The sequence below is a fragment of the Cercospora beticola genome, chromosome 2 (assembly GCF_033473495.1).
Source record: "Cercospora beticola chromosome 2, complete sequence".
NCBI classification, from domain to species: domain Eukaryota; kingdom Fungi; phylum Ascomycota; class Dothideomycetes; order Mycosphaerellales; family Mycosphaerellaceae; genus Cercospora; species Cercospora beticola.
Window position 1 is genome coordinate 3,520,471 of NC_088936.1, and position 20,182 is coordinate 3,540,652.

The 20,182-nt window shown below is 53.3% G+C and overlaps 8 protein-coding genes across 8 annotated transcripts; 4 read left to right on the forward strand and 4 right to left on the reverse strand.

Moving 5' to 3' along the window:
- Window positions 1–1,234: 1,234 nt before the first annotated feature.
- On the forward strand, window positions 1,235–2,916 carry RHO25_003296 (uncharacterized protein; the record flags this gene model as incomplete). Its single annotated transcript, XM_023598802.2, has 2 exons — window positions 1,235–1,331; window positions 1,385–2,916. The coding sequence occupies 2 exons, from the start codon at window positions 1,235–1,237 to the stop codon at window positions 2,914–2,916; spliced, it is 1,629 nt and encodes a 542-aa protein (XP_023455244.1).
- A 400-nt stretch (window positions 2,917–3,316) lies between these two features.
- RHO25_003297 (uncharacterized protein) lies at window positions 3,317–5,277 on the reverse strand (the record flags this gene model as incomplete). Its single annotated transcript, XM_023598803.2, has 2 exons — window positions 3,317–4,865; window positions 4,949–5,277. The coding sequence occupies 2 exons, from the start codon at window positions 5,275–5,277 to the stop codon at window positions 3,317–3,319; spliced, it is 1,878 nt and encodes a 625-aa protein (XP_023456017.1).
- A 1,622-nt stretch (window positions 5,278–6,899) lies between these two features.
- Window positions 6,900–8,431, reverse strand: RHO25_003298 (uncharacterized protein; the record flags this gene model as incomplete). Its single annotated transcript, XM_023598804.1, has 3 exons — window positions 6,900–7,848; window positions 7,901–8,169; window positions 8,249–8,431. 3 exons carry the CDS (start codon window positions 8,429–8,431, stop codon window positions 6,900–6,902), a joined length of 1,401 nt encoding a protein of 466 aa, XP_023456427.1.
- A 922-nt stretch (window positions 8,432–9,353) lies between these two features.
- RHO25_003299 (uncharacterized protein) lies at window positions 9,354–11,611 on the reverse strand (the record flags this gene model as incomplete). The annotated part of the gene is made up of 2 exons (XM_023598805.2): window positions 9,354–11,501; window positions 11,558–11,611. The coding sequence occupies 2 exons, from the start codon at window positions 11,609–11,611 to the stop codon at window positions 9,354–9,356; spliced, it is 2,202 nt and encodes a 733-aa protein (XP_023456016.2).
- Window positions 11,612–11,661: 50 nt separating this feature from the next.
- Window positions 11,662–12,612, forward strand: RHO25_003300 (uncharacterized protein; the record flags this gene model as incomplete). The annotated part of the gene is made up of 2 exons (XM_023598806.2): window positions 11,662–11,866; window positions 11,918–12,612. The coding sequence occupies 2 exons, from the start codon at window positions 11,662–11,664 to the stop codon at window positions 12,610–12,612; spliced, it is 900 nt and encodes a 299-aa protein (XP_023456356.2).
- Window positions 12,613–15,257: 2,645 nt separating this feature from the next.
- Window positions 15,258–16,535, forward strand: RHO25_003301 (uncharacterized protein; the record flags this gene model as incomplete). The annotated part of the gene is made up of 1 exon (XM_023598808.2): window positions 15,258–16,535. The coding sequence occupies one exon, from the start codon at window positions 15,258–15,260 to the stop codon at window positions 16,533–16,535; it is 1,278 nt and encodes a 425-aa protein (XP_023455487.2).
- A 108-nt stretch (window positions 16,536–16,643) lies between these two features.
- RHO25_003302 (uncharacterized protein) lies at window positions 16,644–17,402 on the reverse strand (the record flags this gene model as incomplete). Its single annotated transcript, XM_065602384.1, has 2 exons — window positions 16,644–17,047; window positions 17,261–17,402. The coding sequence occupies 2 exons, from the start codon at window positions 17,400–17,402 to the stop codon at window positions 16,644–16,646; spliced, it is 546 nt and encodes a 181-aa protein (XP_065458456.1).
- Window positions 17,403–18,528: 1,126 nt separating this feature from the next.
- On the forward strand, window positions 18,529–19,434 carry RHO25_003303 (uncharacterized protein; the record flags this gene model as incomplete). Its single annotated transcript, XM_023598809.2, has 1 exon — window positions 18,529–19,434. One exon carries the CDS (start codon window positions 18,529–18,531, stop codon window positions 19,432–19,434), a length of 906 nt encoding a protein of 301 aa, XP_023456355.1.
- Window positions 19,435–20,182: the final 748 nt, after the last annotated feature.

Consider the following 20,182-nt stretch of genomic DNA (forward strand, 5'->3'; position numbering starts at 1 on the left):
GCCTCATTTCAATTGGCTAACATCTGGTGACGAGAATTGGCCCTCTCACGTTCCTCTGTCTCATCTACATGATGATATTGATACCGGACGAATTTCCGAGCAACAGCTCAGAGCTTCTCTGGAATCCTCTCTTCCTCCGGAGGCGGACAGCTCCAGCTGGGTCCCAGTGGAGATGCTTTTACAGGGCGTATGCATATCGGCTGGGGACCACATCCATGGAGTGAGTGGGCTGCAGGAAATAACCAGTGATCACTTCCGTCTTCTCTTTAGATCGTTGAATGGTGCACCATCAGCACTGGCGCCTCTCTGCGCGCGCAAGACGTCTACATCGGCAACGCATAGTATTTGTGTTGTAAGGACTGACTTCGCTCGATGCGTCATTTAGACATCATATGTTTACAAGACTTTCAATTCGGCAAGAGTAATGATACAGGCTTAAAACCTTGGGAGCATTTCACTTGTGTTGGCGACAGCGACCTGAAAACCTCAACCATATTGCTCCAAAGGGACGTGCCTGAGCGATTGGAGCAAGATCGCAGCGAGATTGATGAATGCACACTGCCGTTCATGGCGCAGATTGCCTGTTCCGGAAGTGTACTCGCTGTTGCACGGAACTACCGCCGAGGGCCCACAGCATATGCACGCTAGAGAATCCTGCTTCGACGGCTAAGTGGTCTGCAGGTCATGATCGCATCACCACGCAACACATCCTCGAAATCCGAACATTTGAATGCCCAGCGGCAAAATCGCAGTCCATTCAGGTACTGGAGGAAGAAGAGTCGTGAGCATAATGATATCGAATCGGCATGTGCCAACGACAAGTCCGAAGAAACCCCAAGTCTGCATGATCTCGAGTGATCCAATAGATCTCAACGCCACGGAGGCAACTCCACGCAATATGTCGACGCGAACACCTCACTGTGACAACATGACCGGGCTGGCATGGCACGATCATCACGGCAAGCGGCAGGCGAGCCTCTGGAAACCCTTCCGACCCGATGGCCACACGGGCGTGCATGCAGCATCTCACTCGATCGCTATCATCTTTGAATCTCCGGTCTCGCAATGATCTCACTTATATGCATCGTTCGATAATTTCTCTTGCATGACGCGAATCTGCCGTACGCGGCGGCCAAGCATGAATCTCGCGTGTAGAGTATAATACATCAGGCAGGCCTCTCTTCCTTTATCGGTTCCTCATTCTCACATACAGCTGAGTATCGGCCAAGACAACATGCTCCGGTCTCTCGTCACTCTTGCAGGTGTGGCTGCGGCCATTCCTGCTCCACAGCTGCTGGACCTCAGCATTGGCCTTGGACAGGATCAGACTGGTAAGCAGACACTATCAGCGTCGAGAAATCGCTCGTGCTAACAAATATTCAAGCCAGCGGCTATCCTGCCTCCTCCGCCGCGACTGCGACTGCAACTGCCCCAGCCGCATCTGGAGATGTCGTTGCTGACGAGCAAGACGGAAACGTCGATGGCTACCTCAATGCCGATGCTCCATACGTGAGCGATGAAGTGACTCCAATCACTGTCATCCCAACATCGTTCGGCCCAGACTCGCAAATTCCTGCTGTTGAGACTGCTGTTCCAACAGATGGTCCATTGGCGGGTGGTCCTCAGCGATCGCGCTGGGTGACTGGCACCACCACCCACGGTCCATACGAAGGCGAGGCCACCACAACTGGAGCTGTCACCAACACCGTGCTCTCTCCAAGCGTCGGTACCCTCCCACCAAATCCGACCGCAACCTACTACAACACGAACGGCCAACTGCAGGAGGCGCAGCCAGCTCCTTACGTTCCAGCTGGCGGTCTCGGCACCAACGGCACTCTACCACGCTACATGGTCGAGAGCGACTTCGATTACGAGTCGATCATGCTGGGCTTGTACCAGGAGTGGATCGAGTTGGACACTTTCAACAACGCTGTTGCCACTTTCTCCGAGGAGGATTGGGCCGCTGCTGGCCTTGGCCCAGAGGACATCTCTATGGTGCAGTTCATGGCCCAGCAAGAGCAGGGACACGCGACTCTTCTTAGCAACATGCTTGGAGAGACTGCCGCACCTCAATGCACTTACAACTACCCTTACACCAACGTTCGCGAGTTTGTGGACTTCAACCAGCAGCTTACTCGCTGGGGTGAATCCGGCGTTTGGGGCTTCATCAACCACTTGGACTCGCGCGAGGTCGGCCAACTGCTTGCTCAATCGATCGCCACCGAGGCCCGCCAACAGATGATCTTCCGCCAAATGAGCGGCCTGCACCCAATGCCAGTCTGGTTCGAGACCGGTATTCCACAATCTTGGGCATGGACCTTCCTGGCTCCATACATCAGCAGCTGCCCAGAGGGAACCACTCGTCTCGCATGGCAAAACTTCCCAGCCCTTCACGTCGTGAACCAGGCCAACATCAACCGTGTCTCACCAAACGACACCGCCGACTGGGAGCGCGTCGACAACCGCACCTCTAGCCCCGCCACTATCCCAGCCCAAAAGGATTCGTGCATCCACGTCAACTCCACCGAGTTCCCAGGCTACGGCTGCGGCCCAGCAGTCGCCCATAACCGCTCCGAGCCTCTCTCCTTCCCAGGCAAGCAGGTCCGCCTCTTGTGGGATGCTCCAGGCCAGCCAGTGGGACCAAACAACAGCTACGTCACCGACACCACCGCCGGCGAACCTCAATTCGTCGCCTGGGTCAACCAGCTGAACTTGACTTACACTCCTATCACCGTCACTGGACCAAACGAGGGTTTCACTTACCAGCCAGCTGGCACCGTCTACGAGGGTGGTCAGGGTGTTGTCAACGACACTATGTTCATCGCTCTTACCGACAGCGACCTTTACCTTACGCCATTCAACTTGTCGATGATTAACCCACATGTCGTCGCTCTTGGTCTTTACCAGGCTGGTTAAGAGAGTTGTGCGATTTTCTGCACATTTTGTATAGATATCCTGTACTTTTTGTACATATGAAGGCATGAATGAGAGGCTAGATATGATCGGAAGCTGTAATGATGGATAGATGAGATGGTGGAAGTGTATAGCATCTTTCAATGATGAAAATCGATGATTGAAGACCTTGAGCTGTTGTGCATTATATTCAATGGTTGTCTTCCGTCTCCGACATAAGTTCGAACAATCAAACGGTTCAATAGCCGTGCAACATGACACTGCGCGCACACTTTGACGATGTTCAAGAACCATTACAATATTCCATTCTGTAAACTACTGGAATTACAATGCTATAGGCCGTGATATTCATGCTTTTTTGAGAACGCCTGACCACAGAAGAGCCCAATCATTGGCTACAAAACTACGCACTACCAGTGCTTGCTGGTTCTGCCGGCGCCGCAGGAGCAGATGTCGCCGCAACTCCAGCCGGCAGAGCCTGCGCTTGAGTGTTGTCGACTGGCTCTTCAGTGATCGCCTCAGGAGCTTCGACGACAGGCACCGCACGAGGGGCACCGTTGTCAGGCGTGACGACCGATCGTCGGACTCGGATTTGCAGTCCGTTGCTTCTGGCGCCGCTACCGCCGATGTTCTGGCCATCGGATGTGACGAGTCTCCAGACCATTCTCGCTCGCACGAATTTGCGAACGGTACCGGGTCGGAAATCTCTGATGCCGCCTGCAATGAGGGTATTGAGGAGAGCGTCGGTGAGAGGGACAATGCCTGTTGCGCTGTTCGCGCCGTTGGTCGATGCAGCTTGGGAGATAGACAAGCCGCCTACGCGGTTTGCTGCAGCGAGGTAGTCGGAGTTGGAGAGGCCAGTGGCGATATCGCCGAAGAAAAGGTGAAGGTTGAAGGAAGTACCAGGGGCGACGGATCTGCGAATGTCGATCTCGGCGGTGTATTCAGAGTAAGAGCCGTTGGCAGAAATGAGAGTTGATCGGAAAGGAGCGATGGCTGCAGGAGATGGTGGATCGATGAGTCGTGCGCTGGCTTGACGCTCTTCGAGGCTTGCCCGGATGCGGTGTCTCTTTCCGCTTGTGCTGGCGGACTGCTGTGTGCGACCATTGCCGTAAAGGTTGTTGACGCGAGATTGAAGAGTTGCAACGCTGGGGCGGTCTGCAATCTCTGGGTAGGTGTAGCCTGAAGTGCGAACGTCGTAGAGCTGGCTGGGCAGCCACCAGTCAGTGTTGCCTTGAGAAGCTCGGAAGGGCATGTAAGTGAAGCTAGCATCTCTGTTGACGCCAGAGCTGAACACGAAATTGCCGCTGCTGGAACGTGTGCTGGTGACCTTCACGTTGGGGTTGAGGTAGTTCCAAAGAGCACCGATGCGGTCGACGTTGGCATGGTGCAACCAGAAGATGGGATCGTAAGCTGCCGTGTCGAGATTGCACATCGTACCGCAGATGTTGTTGTGGATTGTGTTGTGGATTCCTTCCAAGCTGTTCACTGATGATGAAGAGCAGCCAGAAGCTCTGCGCTCATTCGAGTCGTATGTAGCGAAAACGTTCCAGCAGACGTTCGCAGTATTGAGCAACAAGGCAGTTTGTCTCTGAAGAGATGCACCAGAATTCTGCATATCCCTCTGAGCGTTGCTTGAGCGGCATGTTCGAGATCCTGAGGTACCGGGGCAGACATTCGTGCCAAGGTTCGCGCCGCTGACAAGAGTGTGTGAAAACAGCGGGTTAGCGACTGTCACATTCTGTCCAGCAGCGTTCGTGATCAAGACCGATGAACTGGAGATGCGGCTGGGGATTGTCCCGCCGTTTCGTGCCCAATCCCAGTAAGGAAACTTCAGTGTATTCGCAATGCCTTGAAATTTTGTTCTGCCTGACGAGGCCCAATTGTTCGAAATGTTGACTGCCGTAGCTTGCATCTGTTGCTCAAAGAGCGCAAGGTAAGGTCGGTGCCATCTGATGCCGCGAAGGTTAGCATTGATCAACACTCCGGACACTCGTGGCCGAGTCTAGCCCTTTGAAAGAAAGGTTACACTTACAAGTAGAAATCTTTTGTGCCGTGAAAGCAGTATCCTCCATTCTTGTTACCCTGATTGGTATTTTGATAGGCACTGCCGTCCCAGTAGGTGTGCGGAGCACCATGAATTCCAGCGACCTGATAGAAGCCTCCGACGGTGCTGGTCGACGAACTCTGCCACTGCTGCATAGCAAGAACGAAGAGACTGAACTCATCGAAGCTCATCGTCGTGATGTCCTTTCGTGCAGGGGGACTGGCATTGCCAGACTGGGAGACATCTCGTCTCGCAATCGGTAGGTAAGCGCTGGCGAAGCCCAGCTGAGCGAGTGTGAAAGCCGCAGAGAACTTCATCTTGGCAAGTATGAAGCAATGATCTCTGGTAGGCGGGAAGAGAAACAATGGCTTTGAGATGCGAAGAAGATGCTTTCTCGGCACATGGACTGCATGCGACCTTTAATAGAGTCTAAAGCCAGCATGGCTTTTTCGTCACCTATTCTCGCACCTCGTAAATTCTGTCGGTCGGAAGTATAACGAAGCCATAGCGGCGAACGCATCGCGTGAGACCTCGCCGTAGCTGCAGGCCGGAAGCTCTTTTCACGAATCATGGCATGTCGTTACGAGCATGGCTACCACAATCCAGACCTGCATGGCGTGAGCATTGGATTGAAGCTTCGCGGGTGATTGACTAGTGAACGCCACGCGAGAGTTTGCTCGAGTCGAGACATAGGAAGGAGAAATTTCTTGCCGACGAGAATGTTAAGAATCGCCCGTCATTGCATGCGCGTCGGCAGCCTGGGGTCTGTCGATAGTGTGGATAGGTTCCTGATGTTGTGAGATCGATCATAGTCGTCGACAACGTACATCCCGCACCTAGGAATAGCTTGATCCTTTCGAGCAATCAGCTTCGCAGCTTGAGTGTGTAAAGCGCTAGTGAGGTCTGCTTCTCGGATATTCGTGGCGGATCTGCAGTAGCGCCCTGATCCAAATTCTTGTTTGGGGCGGATTGCCACGCGACGGTCCCAATTTGGAAGCCATCGGGTCGAGGCGTTCTGCGCTGTCATGCAGACTCATGCTGCTCAGTCGTCAGCAGGAGGATCAGTATTGCATGAGCTACATCACCCTCCATCGTTGTTCCCTGCCATAAGTTGATCGCGTGCCAACAATTACGTTTGTATTTCTACGCGAGCGGGAGAAGTATAGCATTCGATGCATCGCATGCGGCAGCTGGTTGAGGCTGCTGAGGGACCGAGACAAGCTGAAGTCAAACCCTGGTGCCGTCGGCCGTTCGAAAGCTACGCCTTGGCCCAGGACTTGACAAACCACGCCGTCCACTTGCCCAATTGAGCTCTAGGTAGGCGGCACCGCAGTGTAAAGGAGTTGCTCCATCATCTGGACGCTTCTGGCGCGACAGATCCGAAAATAACGCTGGTTCCGAATCTGATCAGTCTCCGTCCATTCGGCTTCATCTCAGGGCTTGATCCGGAACGCCAGCAGCTGAAGTCGACGAGATTTGAAAGGAAATTCGGACAAAGCATCCGTCGCACGTGGGCGGACAATGTGTGATACACATACCAAGCTGGCGGGAGCTGAAGCAGCACAAGTTGACGTCAAAAGTAACACAAGGTGCCGAAGAAATGACGGCTTGGCGAAGGTCCCAGCACCCGAACAACCAGAGCCTCGTGGCGGACTTGTTCGGCATGATTCACAACATGCCAGTGGTACATGCGAAACCGCGACAATAATTCCGCCTAAAAGAAAATCGCGACATACTTTTCGCCGAGGAAAGCGTACTGTCCGTATTCGCACTGTCCTTCCTCCTTGGCTTCAGCTACATATCAGCTAAGTTTCAATCGTGACGATCACTGTGCATAACTGGAGCCGCGAAGATTATCAGAAGAGACTCCGAAAAAAGACAAGCACTAAAGGAATGCACATCAAGATGATGCACAGAAGGATTGATTTCGGCAGCCGGCTCAATACACTTTCATCAACACCATGCCCAGAACAACATACCACTGCCAATCAATTGCTCGAACACATTTAGATGCCGATCCCGTGTACAGCGATGCGGTGTGAGTTGTCGATCCTATAGCAGAGGTCGAATTCAGACCGCTCTGAGCAGCATGACTCGCAGACGAGTTCATCGCAGCAGTGGACAATGCGGACCCCGATGCAGGAGCAGTGTTGCGAGGATTCGATGATGTAAGCGTCTCTGCCGCCTGGTCGCTGGTTTCACCTTCGAATGATGCTGCTGTGGCCAACGAAGCGTCCCTGCTGATCGAAGCTGAAGCATTGGCTGTCTCTGAAATAGCGTAGGTCCTTACCCCAGAGGCAGTCTCCATAGCTGGAGAAGCAGCGGTACTCGCAGGCACCGGGCTTCCTGATATCTGAGACACCATCGTTGTCGTCTCCAGCGAAGCAGAAGATGTTGTAGGCGATGGGGCCTCTTGACGAGCTCCCAACTGCATTGTAATGATATTCTGACCCATCACAGTGAGCTGATCAACAGCAATATGCACAGTCGGCTCTCCATAGGCATCCAGTGTGCCACATTTAGTGATCCACGGATAAGCGCTGAGGACGGCTGGGTTCTTGGTGAGCAAAGCGACAGCCTCTGTTGGTATTGCGAAATTGCCCCCGTTTGTCCGAGACAGTCCGACGACTTGTGCGTATGTCGGCAGCTCTCCCGGTGAATCGGTGAAATATTTGGTGTCGATTGCATTGTTGGTATACCAGCCAAACTTGCCTTGGGGATTCGAGTATGTCACAGTCGAGGCAGCCCACGAACCCTCCTGAACGATGGCGACAGTCCGGGTTGTTATGGGGCCTCCGCATCGACCTGATTCAGTTCCGAAGGCAGAACCTGTCGGTGGTGTCCACACTCCAATGCTTGCGTATTCGTTGAAGGCTGTCGGTGCTGTGCTGCAAGCTGGTCAGACAGTCGGCGCGGTGTGGAAGACTATGTGTAACTCACATCCCATGGTACGTCGTTGTGTTCGCCTGGTGTACGATTGTTGCGGCATAACTCCCAGTAGGAAGCATATCGCGAGGGATCCCAAGCTGATCATTGAGAATAGCCGTCGGCGGGTTTGCCGTGAACATCATATAGCGACCAAAATCTGTATATATTTCTGAAGCCGGCATGTGAGTCGTGCGGGTTTCGCCAGTCACTGTGCTGTCGCCGTAGTCGTATATGTCTGAGACGACAGTCGCTACCGTCTGCGTAGCTGTTGACTCGTACCACTGAATGCCGCCATCAAAGGTTAGAATTGTCTCGAACAGGAACCTCATTCACGTGTGTTGCTCGCCCGCTCGCACTCACAAAGTTGTGCATAACACCAATCTGTGCCTGAGGTATCTGCATTGCAACAAACCAGCAGCATTCCGGCTCATCAATTATGGTCGCTTTTTCGCCCGCGTTGGTATCACCGCCATCGGCTTGTCTGTGTTGGAGCGCAGCCACGGCCAGTGCTGCGTAGGCAATGAGGTAGATCAACCCAATCATGATGCAAAGAATCAGCTGGATGTTCGAGCATTAGCAAGTCAATGCTGGTGAACTAAGCCAGACATCAGAGGACTGATATACCAGACCAGTCTATTATTGCAGTCTTGAACCGCATGCTGCGGTCTAGTGTAACGATACCCAGCCTTCTCAGCCTCAACCATGAGTGACGGCTCAAAGGGTTGTACAGCGTGACTGCTACTGGAGGGAAAGCTCTGCTTTGCCAATGGCTGTCGCCAGAATGGAGAATATCGTGCACTCTGACGTCCAAACCACAGCCTCAGGATATCTCGGATCGAGCAAGCTAGCAATGTTTTGGCTACAGGCCAGTGGCGAAGCTGATCATATGCCGGACCGAGAAGTTGGTGTATCTCATGGAAAGCTTCCTGACTGCGGAGATGCAGTACAGATTGTTGACCGGTGTTTCGCAAGTAAGTCTTGAGTGAAGATCTGCAAAGAGCTACAAGAATAGCTTCAATGAGTTCGCCTCCGAAAGGGTCATCGAGGATTTGCCAATGTCGCACAACATGCCATGCCGGCTGTGCAGCAGCTGCTGCTGCGCGATGACTGGCATTCAGCGATCCTTCGAAGAGGGAAGCTTCCACGCCATTTCTATGTAAGGAGGAAGGAGCGACTTCACCTACATTTTCGTCAGTTTATCTTAGCAAATGCGGACATCCTGCCCTTTCTCAAGATATGTACATTCGATTGAAGAGTAAGACAGGAACAGTGCAATATCTACACTAGCCAAGAATATCAGCCCGTCCTGAAGAAAGAGTTCCCCGTCATAGCCCAATCTAGCCCGATCCAATACTGCCTTTGTACAGAATCAAAAGAATAACACGAATAACCCAATTACCGACGCCGCAACACCTCGCTGAAGATAATCAATTAAACCCACCAAGAACGTCATGACCTGCCACCCCTATGCCTCGGCAACCATCTCGTAGAACAATAGATAGACCTCTCTTTGCATCCCCAGCACATCACTTGTCTTGGACTCTTTTATCTTCTCATCACTGATCCTCCACCACCGCTCGCTGCCCGTGTTCTTCTTTGCTTTCTTAGACACAACGCCCTTCAAATTACGCAGACTGCTTGAAGAAGGTCGCGATGTCTCAGGCTCCTCCGATTTCAAAGGGTCGTTGACAGTCGTCGCTTGCTGCAAAGGTGAAGAAGCGGTGGCAGTTGGCGGAGCAGGAAGGCCAGGTGCTGGAATGGAATCGAACGGAACCTGGTGAGCCGAAAATCGCTTCTCAGCTGAAGGCGTCGAAGCAGATGGGATATTCGAGACTGATGATGCGGAGGACGTGGAGGGCGCTGCGCTGGTGGGAGTTGACAGAAGCTGCGAATCATTACTGCTGCCGGTCCCATCGCGCGCATCTCTCGCAGTACTCGCACTGAGCCGCGGACTGTTCACAGCGCTTGGAGAGGGAGATCCAGCTATGCTATAGGGGCCTTGTCGGCCTAGCGTTGTGGGCGTGGAGAAGGGCTGCGGCAGGACTTGTCGACGGAAAGATTCGTAGTGGCCACTGTTATGACCACCTTTATGCGTGACGACTCCTAGCAGGCGATACTGCTTACGATCTAGGAGACCACCTAAAGCAAGGCTTTCCGGAAACGACACCTTTGCCAAGTTCTTTGAGCTAGCGGCTGACGGGTCCCATACTGAGCGTGACAAGTGAATCGACAGGATCTTCGGAAACTTTGATACGCGCGTGTGTCGCGCGATTTTACGCTTCGGAGCTGTTGACACATCTGGCAATTTGACATCTTTAGGAGGCTTTTCTGGGTCCTCATCGAGCGCTTGCTGGAGTTTAGTATTGTCGTTCTCGACTTTGGCTCGGTCCTCGGCAGACAGGTTCGACTTTGCAAGAATTCTGTCGTTAATGGAAATGGCGTGGGTGAGGCGGCAGTACTCGCATTTGAAGTCATCGATGTGCTCAACTTTAAAGATGCCGTCAAAACATTCGTTGAGTGTGGTGGATGTTTGTTGGTGTGGCACGTTTAGAGTCAAGGTCAAGAAGTTTGACAAGGACGGTTTTGGTTTGAACTTGCAATGCGAGCATTCCACTTGCGACTCCAATTGGCCTTCGAGCGGAAACACGTTCTCCTGCTCCGGTTCGTCGTTACCCTGCGGAGCATCGGTGTGCGCTTGGTCGTTGTTCGTTGCCAAAAACTTGCTGTCTCTCGGCCCCTCTGCATGTGCCTGAGTTGCGTGGACTTCTGCAGAGGGTTCGAGCGACGCCCGTGATTGTGTGCCACTCTGGCGTAGCCTTGTCCTCACCCTCCTCCCTGCATGGTATTCCTCGGCTATTCTTTCTACGATGACTTGCAGGAATTCTTGTGCGTCCTGCTGGCTCCTGTTGATTCTAGTCTTGAAACTGGCCTCGACGCAATGAATGAAGCCTTGTGCACTGATCGTTTTCCGGTATATTGGCCGCTCGTTTAGCGCATCCAGCACTTCTTTCAGACCCGCAGTGACCATTCCCTGCTGTAGGCCCGCGATCATCCACTCGGGCGTTTTCTTCGCACCTTCGCCCTTCCTTGCCTGCTCCTCCAACGCTGCAGTAAGATCCGCATACACGGCAGGCCCATCAAGCTTGCGCCGATGAACTTCGCGGATCAGAAACGCTCGCAAATCCGGTAAGCCTGCGAGAGCTTGCAAGACCGAGTTGATGAAGCAGTCGTTTGCGGGGTTCACCAGTCCCACGACGCCCTTCTTACGACTGCTCTTGGTGCTGTGTGCATCGTCACTGTCCAGAAAGAAGGTCGGGCCGAAGACGTAAACCAGAGTGATCGCGGCAAGGGAAGCGCCAGCAGCATAGGTCGCGATTGTAAGCGGTTTGTCGGGCATTCTCCTTCTCGCCAACGCGCCTGTGCCGGCAAAGGCCACGAGAGTCTTCTCACGCTGCGAGTAGTCCGGCAGCGTGTTGTCGGCCGGCGGAGTGGAGGTTAGGGCGTATGTGAGCGGGATCGGGAGGGCGGCGGTGATGGCGGCTCCTCCATAGCGGAACCAGGCGGAGAGGGCGTCCACGGTGAGTAGCGCGGTGTCGTGTCTCCAGGCGTCTGCCTGTTCGGGGTCAAAGCGAGGTGGGTATCGGTATGCTGGGTTGCGTGGTGATTGACGAATGAGAGGAACAAGCCGCCGCAGCTGCTGCAGCCCGTCTTTCCCTTTGACATTGTGCCCATTGCGTGACGCCCATCAGTTTGCTGTACACACCTCGCAAACCATGGCTCTCTCATTCACATCTCGCACTCTCCCGCAGTGCTCGGCGTGTCTGCGCAGCTCTGCCTGGGGCGGCGTGTTGGACACTGCTGCTCCTGCGTTCTCTCTGGGCTCGCGACAGCATGTCCGCGGCAAGAAGAAGCAGGCCAAGCCGACAGGCAACATTCCCGCCCGCCTGTTGAAGGACTTGCCAGGCTTTGGCAGAAAGGGTGTGTATTGACCATCTGCTGCAGTCGGGCCATGCTGACGGGAGCGTGTAGGAGCCATTGTTCCCATGGCGAGAGGTCAATTGCGAAACAACTACTACCCCAAACGGATCGCCGAATATGTTACCATGCCCGAGCTCCGCACACTACGCGCTCAGAACGTGCCCATCGAACGCGATTACACCTTTGGCAAGAAGGAAGCCCCCTTCTCTGCCGCCGATGGTCCGCTGTTGATGCCGCTCCGCGATGACCCCACGCCAGCGCCAGTCCGCAGAGCCCCCGAGGTCGAGAAATTAACGAGTGAACGCAGCCTGGAACTTCTAGAGGTATTTGTGCCTCACAGGATGGACTTCTACAGACAACCGATTGTTGAAGAGCCCAAGGCGGAAAAAGTGGAGGAAGCACCACCAAAGGAGGACAATAAACAGAGGAGTGCGTCCAACGCTGCCGCAGACCTGTTGGCTGCGCGGACACAGAAACCATTGAACAAGCCTCAGCCGAAGCTCACGGGAGCCATCTATGGTTCGGTATCGCAACACGACATACTCGTTGCTGTCAGAGCGAGCATTGCTACCAACGACGAGGCATCCCGTGTCATTGTTACAGAACAAGATATCGAATTCCTGAACGAGCCAGCCAGGACAGACAAGAGGATCAAAGAAGTCGGAGACTTTACCATCGAGATTAAAGTCAAGGGCGAGGAGAACGGCATTAAGCGGACGGTGAGAGTCGTTCCGCAAGAGGTGTGAGAGGGATGTCGTGTCCCACCGCAGCCATCTGCATGGACACTGGCACATATGCCCGAGCCAGCCGCCGCAGTACAGCAAAGCACAGCAGATCAACAGAACGTTGTTTCCAAGACCTGCCAACTTGGACGACCCAGCCCGCGGGATTTCCCCGCGTCACTTGGCACACCAAAGCGCCGTCCGAAGGCTGAGTTGCATGTCAGACCTGCAGGCGCTGAGCCTTGCTACCAAGTTAGATGAGGGAGTCCACCACGTGCCACGCTTGATGACGGAGACCGAGAAAGCCATCCACCACACGATGCCCCCGGGTGGGCAGCCGTCGACACCGATAATGCTGCCTGTAAGATACGCTATCTGAACCATGTGGCACAGTCGCCACGTCAACTGTCGAAGGACTGTCTCACACACCACAATAGTATAATGTAACCAGCCACGGCGGGGCAAGTCATAAGAGGCGCACCAAAGCTTCTTCCTTTCTTATCATTACGTTTACCATTCTCAGCTTCGGACTTGTAACAAATAGCAGCCACTCCGACATCAGCCTACTTATCAGACCACTTCTCAAGACAAACCGAACTCCAAGCATTCCAGACAAACAACACAAGACACACACAGTCAACTTTCCTGAACACTTTTATACCAGAACGACATATCATGTGTATCCTGATCATCCGCTCCTGGCCTTGCGGTCACGAAAGCTGCACTTCGACCGATCAATGCATGACCGCCATGACTACGCCGGGGATGACATCTTTCACTTGCTTCCATGCCACGAAGCATCGAACGGAAAGCAAGAGCAATAACGACGTTCCATGCCCGCACTGCATTGCACAGAATCGCAAACTTTCGCTTGATCTACTGGCACACGACACCACGAGTATCCGCAGTGGCAGCGTAGCAAGTCAGTACAGCGCCAAAGAGCGACGAGACAGCAGTACGACAGCACACGTGCCGCAGAAGCCTGCCTACACGCAGATGAAAGCTGACGACAGAACAGCCAGCCCGACTCGAATGACCACGAGACCAACCTCTTAGAATCAACGCAGCTCTCCGGTTCGGGTGGTTGCTTCCGATTTTTCACGACCAGATTGAGATGCATGGAGGAAGATTGGGCGCGGTACTGAAGAATGTGGTTATGAAGCATCATATGCAGCGTCCAAACCTGCAGGTCTTGGAGCAAGAAGCGGGGCGAAAGGTCTTGACTGTACCATTCCGAAAGCTTTCACGCCGCGGACATCGCACTCCTTCAACCATAAGCCATCGACAAGTCCGCGATGGCACGGGCAAGACTATGCGTACCGCAATGGGCAATGACCTTGAGCTTGAAGAGATTCTGCGGTGGCTGCAAGATGCTCCGAATGTGCGGTGAAGGGGGTTTTCTGTGCTGTGTGCTGTGTTGGTGTCACGAGTCAGCCGGCCGCATGCCTGCTCGCGGGGCAAGTTTTGGGCTTGCATGCAATATTATCAGTGCAAAATGGGTCCAGAAGTAGCAAGCAATGTGGCATGCATATGCAACTGTACGATATGTTTACGAATTGAGCAAGTGCAAAGCTGCCCGAGAAGGCTTCAATATGTATGAGATCTTTGGAACCGGAATCCTTCTATTTGCTGCTGCTGCATACTCCACTTGCCTCTTCAGAATCAGTCGCTCCCTTTCCGGGCCGGCACAGTGAAAGTAGGAAACCGCGATGCAAGTATGTAGCTTCCGCGATGTTGTGTCTGGGCTTCTGGGGGGCTGGCGCAAGCATGCGCATGATCATGCTGTGCGACCATATCTGCGATGGATCATGATCCCGGTGCAAGCACACAAGCACGACAAGCAGGCCGGTAAGCTCTGGTAACCAGTACGAGGTCAACAATATAGATCTCCAGATCTTGCGGCGAATCTTCGGCACCGATCTCTTGTGTATACCGTTCCTACTTCATACGCGTGTCAGATGCAAAGTACGAGTAGACTAGCTATCACCATCGTAGACTACGATAAGAGGTGCGATAGTCTAACGGGCTAAGTTAACAGCCTTCGGGTCCGTGAAAACCTGAGGCATCCGTCCAAGCAACGCAATCAAGCAAACCAACCAGACCACGCGAAACAAGTCCGCAAACCACAATCTCTCCATTTCTTTTTCTTTGTTTATTCAAGAAATCCTTCGGACTCTAGGACTTTCAGTAATACCCGCTCGACTGGTCATGCTCTGTAGGCTAGTCCGCTTTTGGTACCTAAGCTGTAGCCTTTGTCGTGCAAACGCCAGCAGGCTTTCGGGCGACCCGAGCTGTGCTCGGGTCCTGCGAAGGTGACGAGGACCCGAAAGAAATCCTTCCAATGTTGTTTGACAGATTATGACAGCATTGGTTTTCTAATTTGTATACAAAAGTGAAAATTGAAGGCAGGGACTGCAAAAGTGGAAATTATAAAGAGTTGAGTGGTGAACGGCATGAGAGCCAGTTTTGCAAGATCGAAGTTGACTTCGCGTTTATCACTGTTCGGCGGCCAGCCCAGCTTCGCTCCTGCATCGACTTGGTACACCACTTCTCATATGGTATCTGGTAGGGCGCCAACAATACTGGCATCAGGAACAACAGCACTGCATCGAGTCTTTTCGAGATATCCAACAACTCAACAATCAAGTTACAAGTACACAACATCCACGATGTCGTCCACCGAAACAAGTCGACTGCTCCCAAACGACCAGAAACATCCACTGTCAGGCAAAACAATCATCGTCTCCGGCGCCGGAACTGCAGGTCTCTCCTTCGCGAAAGGCATCCTAGAATTCTGGCCCTCATCTCTCCCACCTCCAAAAATCAAACTCTACGAGCGCGACCCTCGAGATCTCCCCGCCTCACGCGGAAACTACTCCATCGGTCTCCGCAGCGACAAGCTCTCCGGCGGTCTTCAAGCCCTCAAGAAACTCAATCTTCTCGACCAAGTCCTCGCAGCATGCGTGCCGAATTCTGATAAGAACGGGTCGATTCGCGACCATAATTGGGAGGATATGATACATCTCAGAAATCCAGACACACCGCCTGATGGGTTACCAGTTGCGAATGTGAGGATTACGAGGAATAGTGTGCGAGAGACGATGATTAGAGCTTTGCCGGAAGCTGTGGAGAAGAATTTTGATGTGCAGTGTGTTTCGGCGTCGAAGTCGGAGAAGGGTGGAATGGATGTCAAATTGAGTGGAGATGACGAGAAAGAGGTGCATTGCGACTTGTTGGTTGTTGCCGATGGGGCGAGTAGTAAGATGCGGAGGGCGTTGAGGCCAGACGATGGGTTGAAGTTCATCGGAGCTTCTTTGATAACCGGCAACGCTTTCTTCGAGCCTGGGAAAGTTCCGCCGTACGTGGAGGACTCGTTCGGTCCGGTCATTGGAGGCCAAGGGACAGGTTTGGTGGTGTTCCCCATTGACGACCGGAGTTGTGTATGGTTCATTACGCATCGGTCGAAGGAACCAAGAACATCAATCTCGGGTGAGAAAGCTCTGGCGATGAAGGATGAGATTATGGCAGAAGTGAGGTCGAGAGGGGCGGTCTTTGGAGAGAGACTCGAATTACTGCTGCAAGCTACCGAAATGAGCTCGCTGAAGATCTTCAATGCCCAGGACAAGCGGCCAATCTCTCACACGGATATCGAATCAGAGCCAGTCGTGTATATCGGAGATGCATCACATGCCGTGAGCCCTTTTGCAGGCAACGGTATGAATATGGCTATCATGGACGGCTACTCATTGAGCAGCGCGCTCTGCAACGCTACATCCATTGCCGAAGCTGTGAAGGAGTTTGACAAGGAGAGCGTGCCCCGATGCACAAAGGCCTGGAGAATTTCGCACGTCGTGCTCCGCATTTTCCATGCAAAGGGCATCTTTCTCTGGTTGGTGGTGAGAATACTGAGAAGTCTCTTTTGGTTGATAGGAGGCCGGAAGCAATGAGCTGGTTCTCCTGAAGTAGTGTTGTAACAATTCCCGAAGATAGCGTACCATTCGCATAGTACCGTGGGCCGTGGAGTGTCCACTGGCCTGGACTCAAAGTGCAATAAATCACGACAGTTTGACTCTTAGTGTCATTGTTGACGATTCCAGCAACTCTTTTGCAGACAGCTCTGTCCCGCAGAGTGTTCGAAGTACCGAAACCATCGCCATTTGGAGTTCTACTCCGTGCTCTACGCATGTGTCTCCCTCTGGATTACATGGATCGGAAAGAAGCGGCTCCGGGCACGCCCTCGTAAGCTGCTCGATGACCTTGGCCAACAGCTCGCACAGCGCCTTTCGCCAAGTGACAGCTGTTTCTTGTTTGGCCGACATTTTCGAGGAATACATGTAGATGGTTGTGCGCGCACCCTCTGGAACCCGACTGACCCCGATCATCTTGAAGTTGTTCATTACTGGGTCCAACCTCTCGCGGTTACGAACCAGACGTACGTCGACTTTGGCTTGGAGGAGCACTCAGAAGTATTCTGGACTGCTCGGTGTCTCAATCATGATGTTCCAATAGTGAGATTCCCGCGAATGACGGCTTGAGCAAAAGATCCGGTGTGGTTGCAAATAGCAATGGTATAGCTTTGGCGCAACGTGATCTCTATACTTTTGTTTGAAGACTTTATCTTCTGTCTCCGCTCGAAGCTGCTTACAGACAGCTGACAGCCGGGGAGGCGGACAATGGTAGATGCCTGTGAAATGGAATTTCGGGCAGATGCGCTTGCTATGAATGGTGGCCTCGGTGTACACGAAGCCGTAGATGATATCGCGGATCTCTTGGGGAAGGAGCAGAAGACTCAGCTTCGCCATAGTATCTGCCATGACAACGATGATTGCGTAGATCTGGCGCTGGAGCAGTTAGCACGGTCAGTTGTGAACTTGAAATTGAAACCCTCATCAAGTTCCGTGAAGCCAGATAAAAGTCGGCGAAATATTGGTAGACGCTCGTGTGCGGCACAGCTTAATCTATGCATGCCCAATGGTAGGCATTGGAAACGTCAGTTTGATGGATGAGACCGCATCAGCGCTGGGTGAGCAAGATCGCCTTTGAGGCTGCATACGCATGTTGCTCTCGGGTCACGAGTGAGTAGTTAGCCATTGAGTCGCGGCCGCTTCAGTCTCCGGTGCGATCTCAGCGCCGTGGGGTTGATTGATTTGAAGCAGCATCCCCTTCGCTGTGACAGCTAGTCTGACTGCTGCCGCAAGCTCGTGCGTGTGGAACCTGGGCACGCCTACGGTACGTCCTGAAGTGAAGAAGTGTTGTGAAAAGAGGCGTGAAGACATTGGGGCGTGCTAACTAGACCGGGATGCGGATGCTTGGGCAACCCCAGCGCTGATCCCTTCTCGGCTTCGCGTTGCCAAGCCCACCTGGAGTCTGCGCATCGCTGCGGGCAGAGGGCAGGTGCGAGATGTATACAGAGAAGAGGCATAAGAGTCAGCTCGAGATGAGGCAAATAGGTATGAGTTGTTCCTCAGAGCAGGTGGAAAGATGGCGTCCACAGTGAGAATACGAAGAAGAGAGCAGAGAGCAGACTAACTAACTAGCGCGCGTTGCTAATTATGGTTTGCCGGGAGGCGTTCCCTGGCTTGTTTGGGTTTGGGCGAAGGAGAGAGATCTCGTTCTGCTCCCTCTCACTCGCTCACGCTGCTCACCTCGTCGTGCTATACATTCTTCATCAACAACACCCGTCATTCGCTTCATCCGCCCGTTTTCGATCGCACCCGTGCTTCAGTCACTCGCTTGTCGATCTCCGCGCTCTCGAAGCAGCCACGACCGTCCGATCACCGCCGACCGTTGAGCGACTACCAGACGGGAGAGCACGAGGGGAGACGCGGCTTGCAGAAAACACCAAGACTCACCGCACCACAACATCGACCCTGCCACGCACGCACGGCTGGCCAGCTGCGAGTCGCCTTTTGAATATTCATCGACTGTAATATCATCACCATGCGCCCTTCCGAGGTGCTGGCATCCCTGCTGCTCGTGTCTACAGCATGCGCGAGCAAGGCTGGCTGGGCGCCCATTGAGGCTCTGAACGGCATGAACGACATCGACGCGCTTTTTCCCCGACAAGAGAACAACGATAACAACGACAACAACGACAATGGCGGCAGGACGTCCTTCGACTTGTCATTCAGCGCCACCCAGGGCAACACTGCCACCACCGAGCCCACAGGCACGCGATCTGGCGACGAAAGCGCCACCACTACAGGTGGAGACAGCAAAACAACCGGTGACTCGAACGATGATGACGAGAAGGAGACTGGCACAAACCCGGGCAAGGAGACTGGCACGGGGACAAAGAAGGGAGGCTCATCGACCAAGACATTCGATGCACGTCTTCCAGCAGGTGGTGTGTCCATGATTACGCCGAACCCGATGACAACACAATATTACAAGATCAAGGACTACATCACATTCGCCTGGAACTATACTTCGCTATCTGTGACTCCCTCCGCTATTGACGTCCTCGCATCATGCAGCAAGAACCAGCAGACGTACACTTTGGCCATGAACTTGACTGTGGAGGAGACTCAAAGTTTCACTTGGGATACCGGCGCCTTCCAAGCCAGCGCCACCGTGCCTCTGCTTACCGAGACCTACACACTTATCATTCACGATGCTGCCAAAGATGTCACGGATCGAGCACAGGCTGGCTATTTGGGAACATACGACCAGTTCACCTTTGGAATGTACAGCCCACAGCCATACACGCCCATGGCCGACTACGTGTGCGCAACATGCAATGGAGCCTCAAGTCTCGAGAAGCAGACCTGGATAGCCCTCCTCGGCATGGTGGGCGTAACTGTCGTGACCTTTGGCTGGTTCACCGGTCTTGCTGGTTTGTGGTGATCGAACAAGCAGAGCGAGTATCAGCAAGAACAAACAGAAAATTTATCGTGCACGAGACGAGAGCTATGACCAGGACTACGGACCTTCCTTGTATAAAAAAGCATTGCGACTGGCGTTGATTTCACTTTGGATGGCTGGGAATGTGGGCTTATCATTGGAGATATAGGAGCTTCCTGGGGAAAGGAAGCAAAGTGCACTCCTTATGCAGCAGTAGGGTTCCAAGAGACAAAAAATGGCTGTGACAGGAAGCAAGAGTACATAATTCTCGCGTACAGGTATAATGTGATTCATGAGCACTGTATCTTTCCCACGAAATGCCATTTGTACATCTAGTCTGTCTTAATATTCGTTGACTTGGACTCGCTCAAATTCTCGGAAACAATGTCCGATGCGTCTCGCTTCGGGTGTCAATGTGCGAGTAAGTCCCACACAACCGAGGACATGGCCCTGTCACTTCCGTGGCGTGGTTATCTCATGAATGGAGCTGGCCTCCGCCTTTGAGTTGATACCGCCCGCTTGCACCTCTGCCGTGTCTCATACTACTAATGCATGGGATCCTACCAGCAAGGGCCAATCTACGAAGTCGCAGTCTCTGGCCGACAGTAGAAGCCTGGCAATGAGATCGTGTCCGCCCCGCCGTCTCATCTTCGTGGTAGAGGAACATCTCATCTCGCCTCGTTCCCTCAGCGTCTGTGGCTTGTGAGGTGTACTAAAGCCCACTTAACCGCTTCTTCAGGCGAGCATAGGC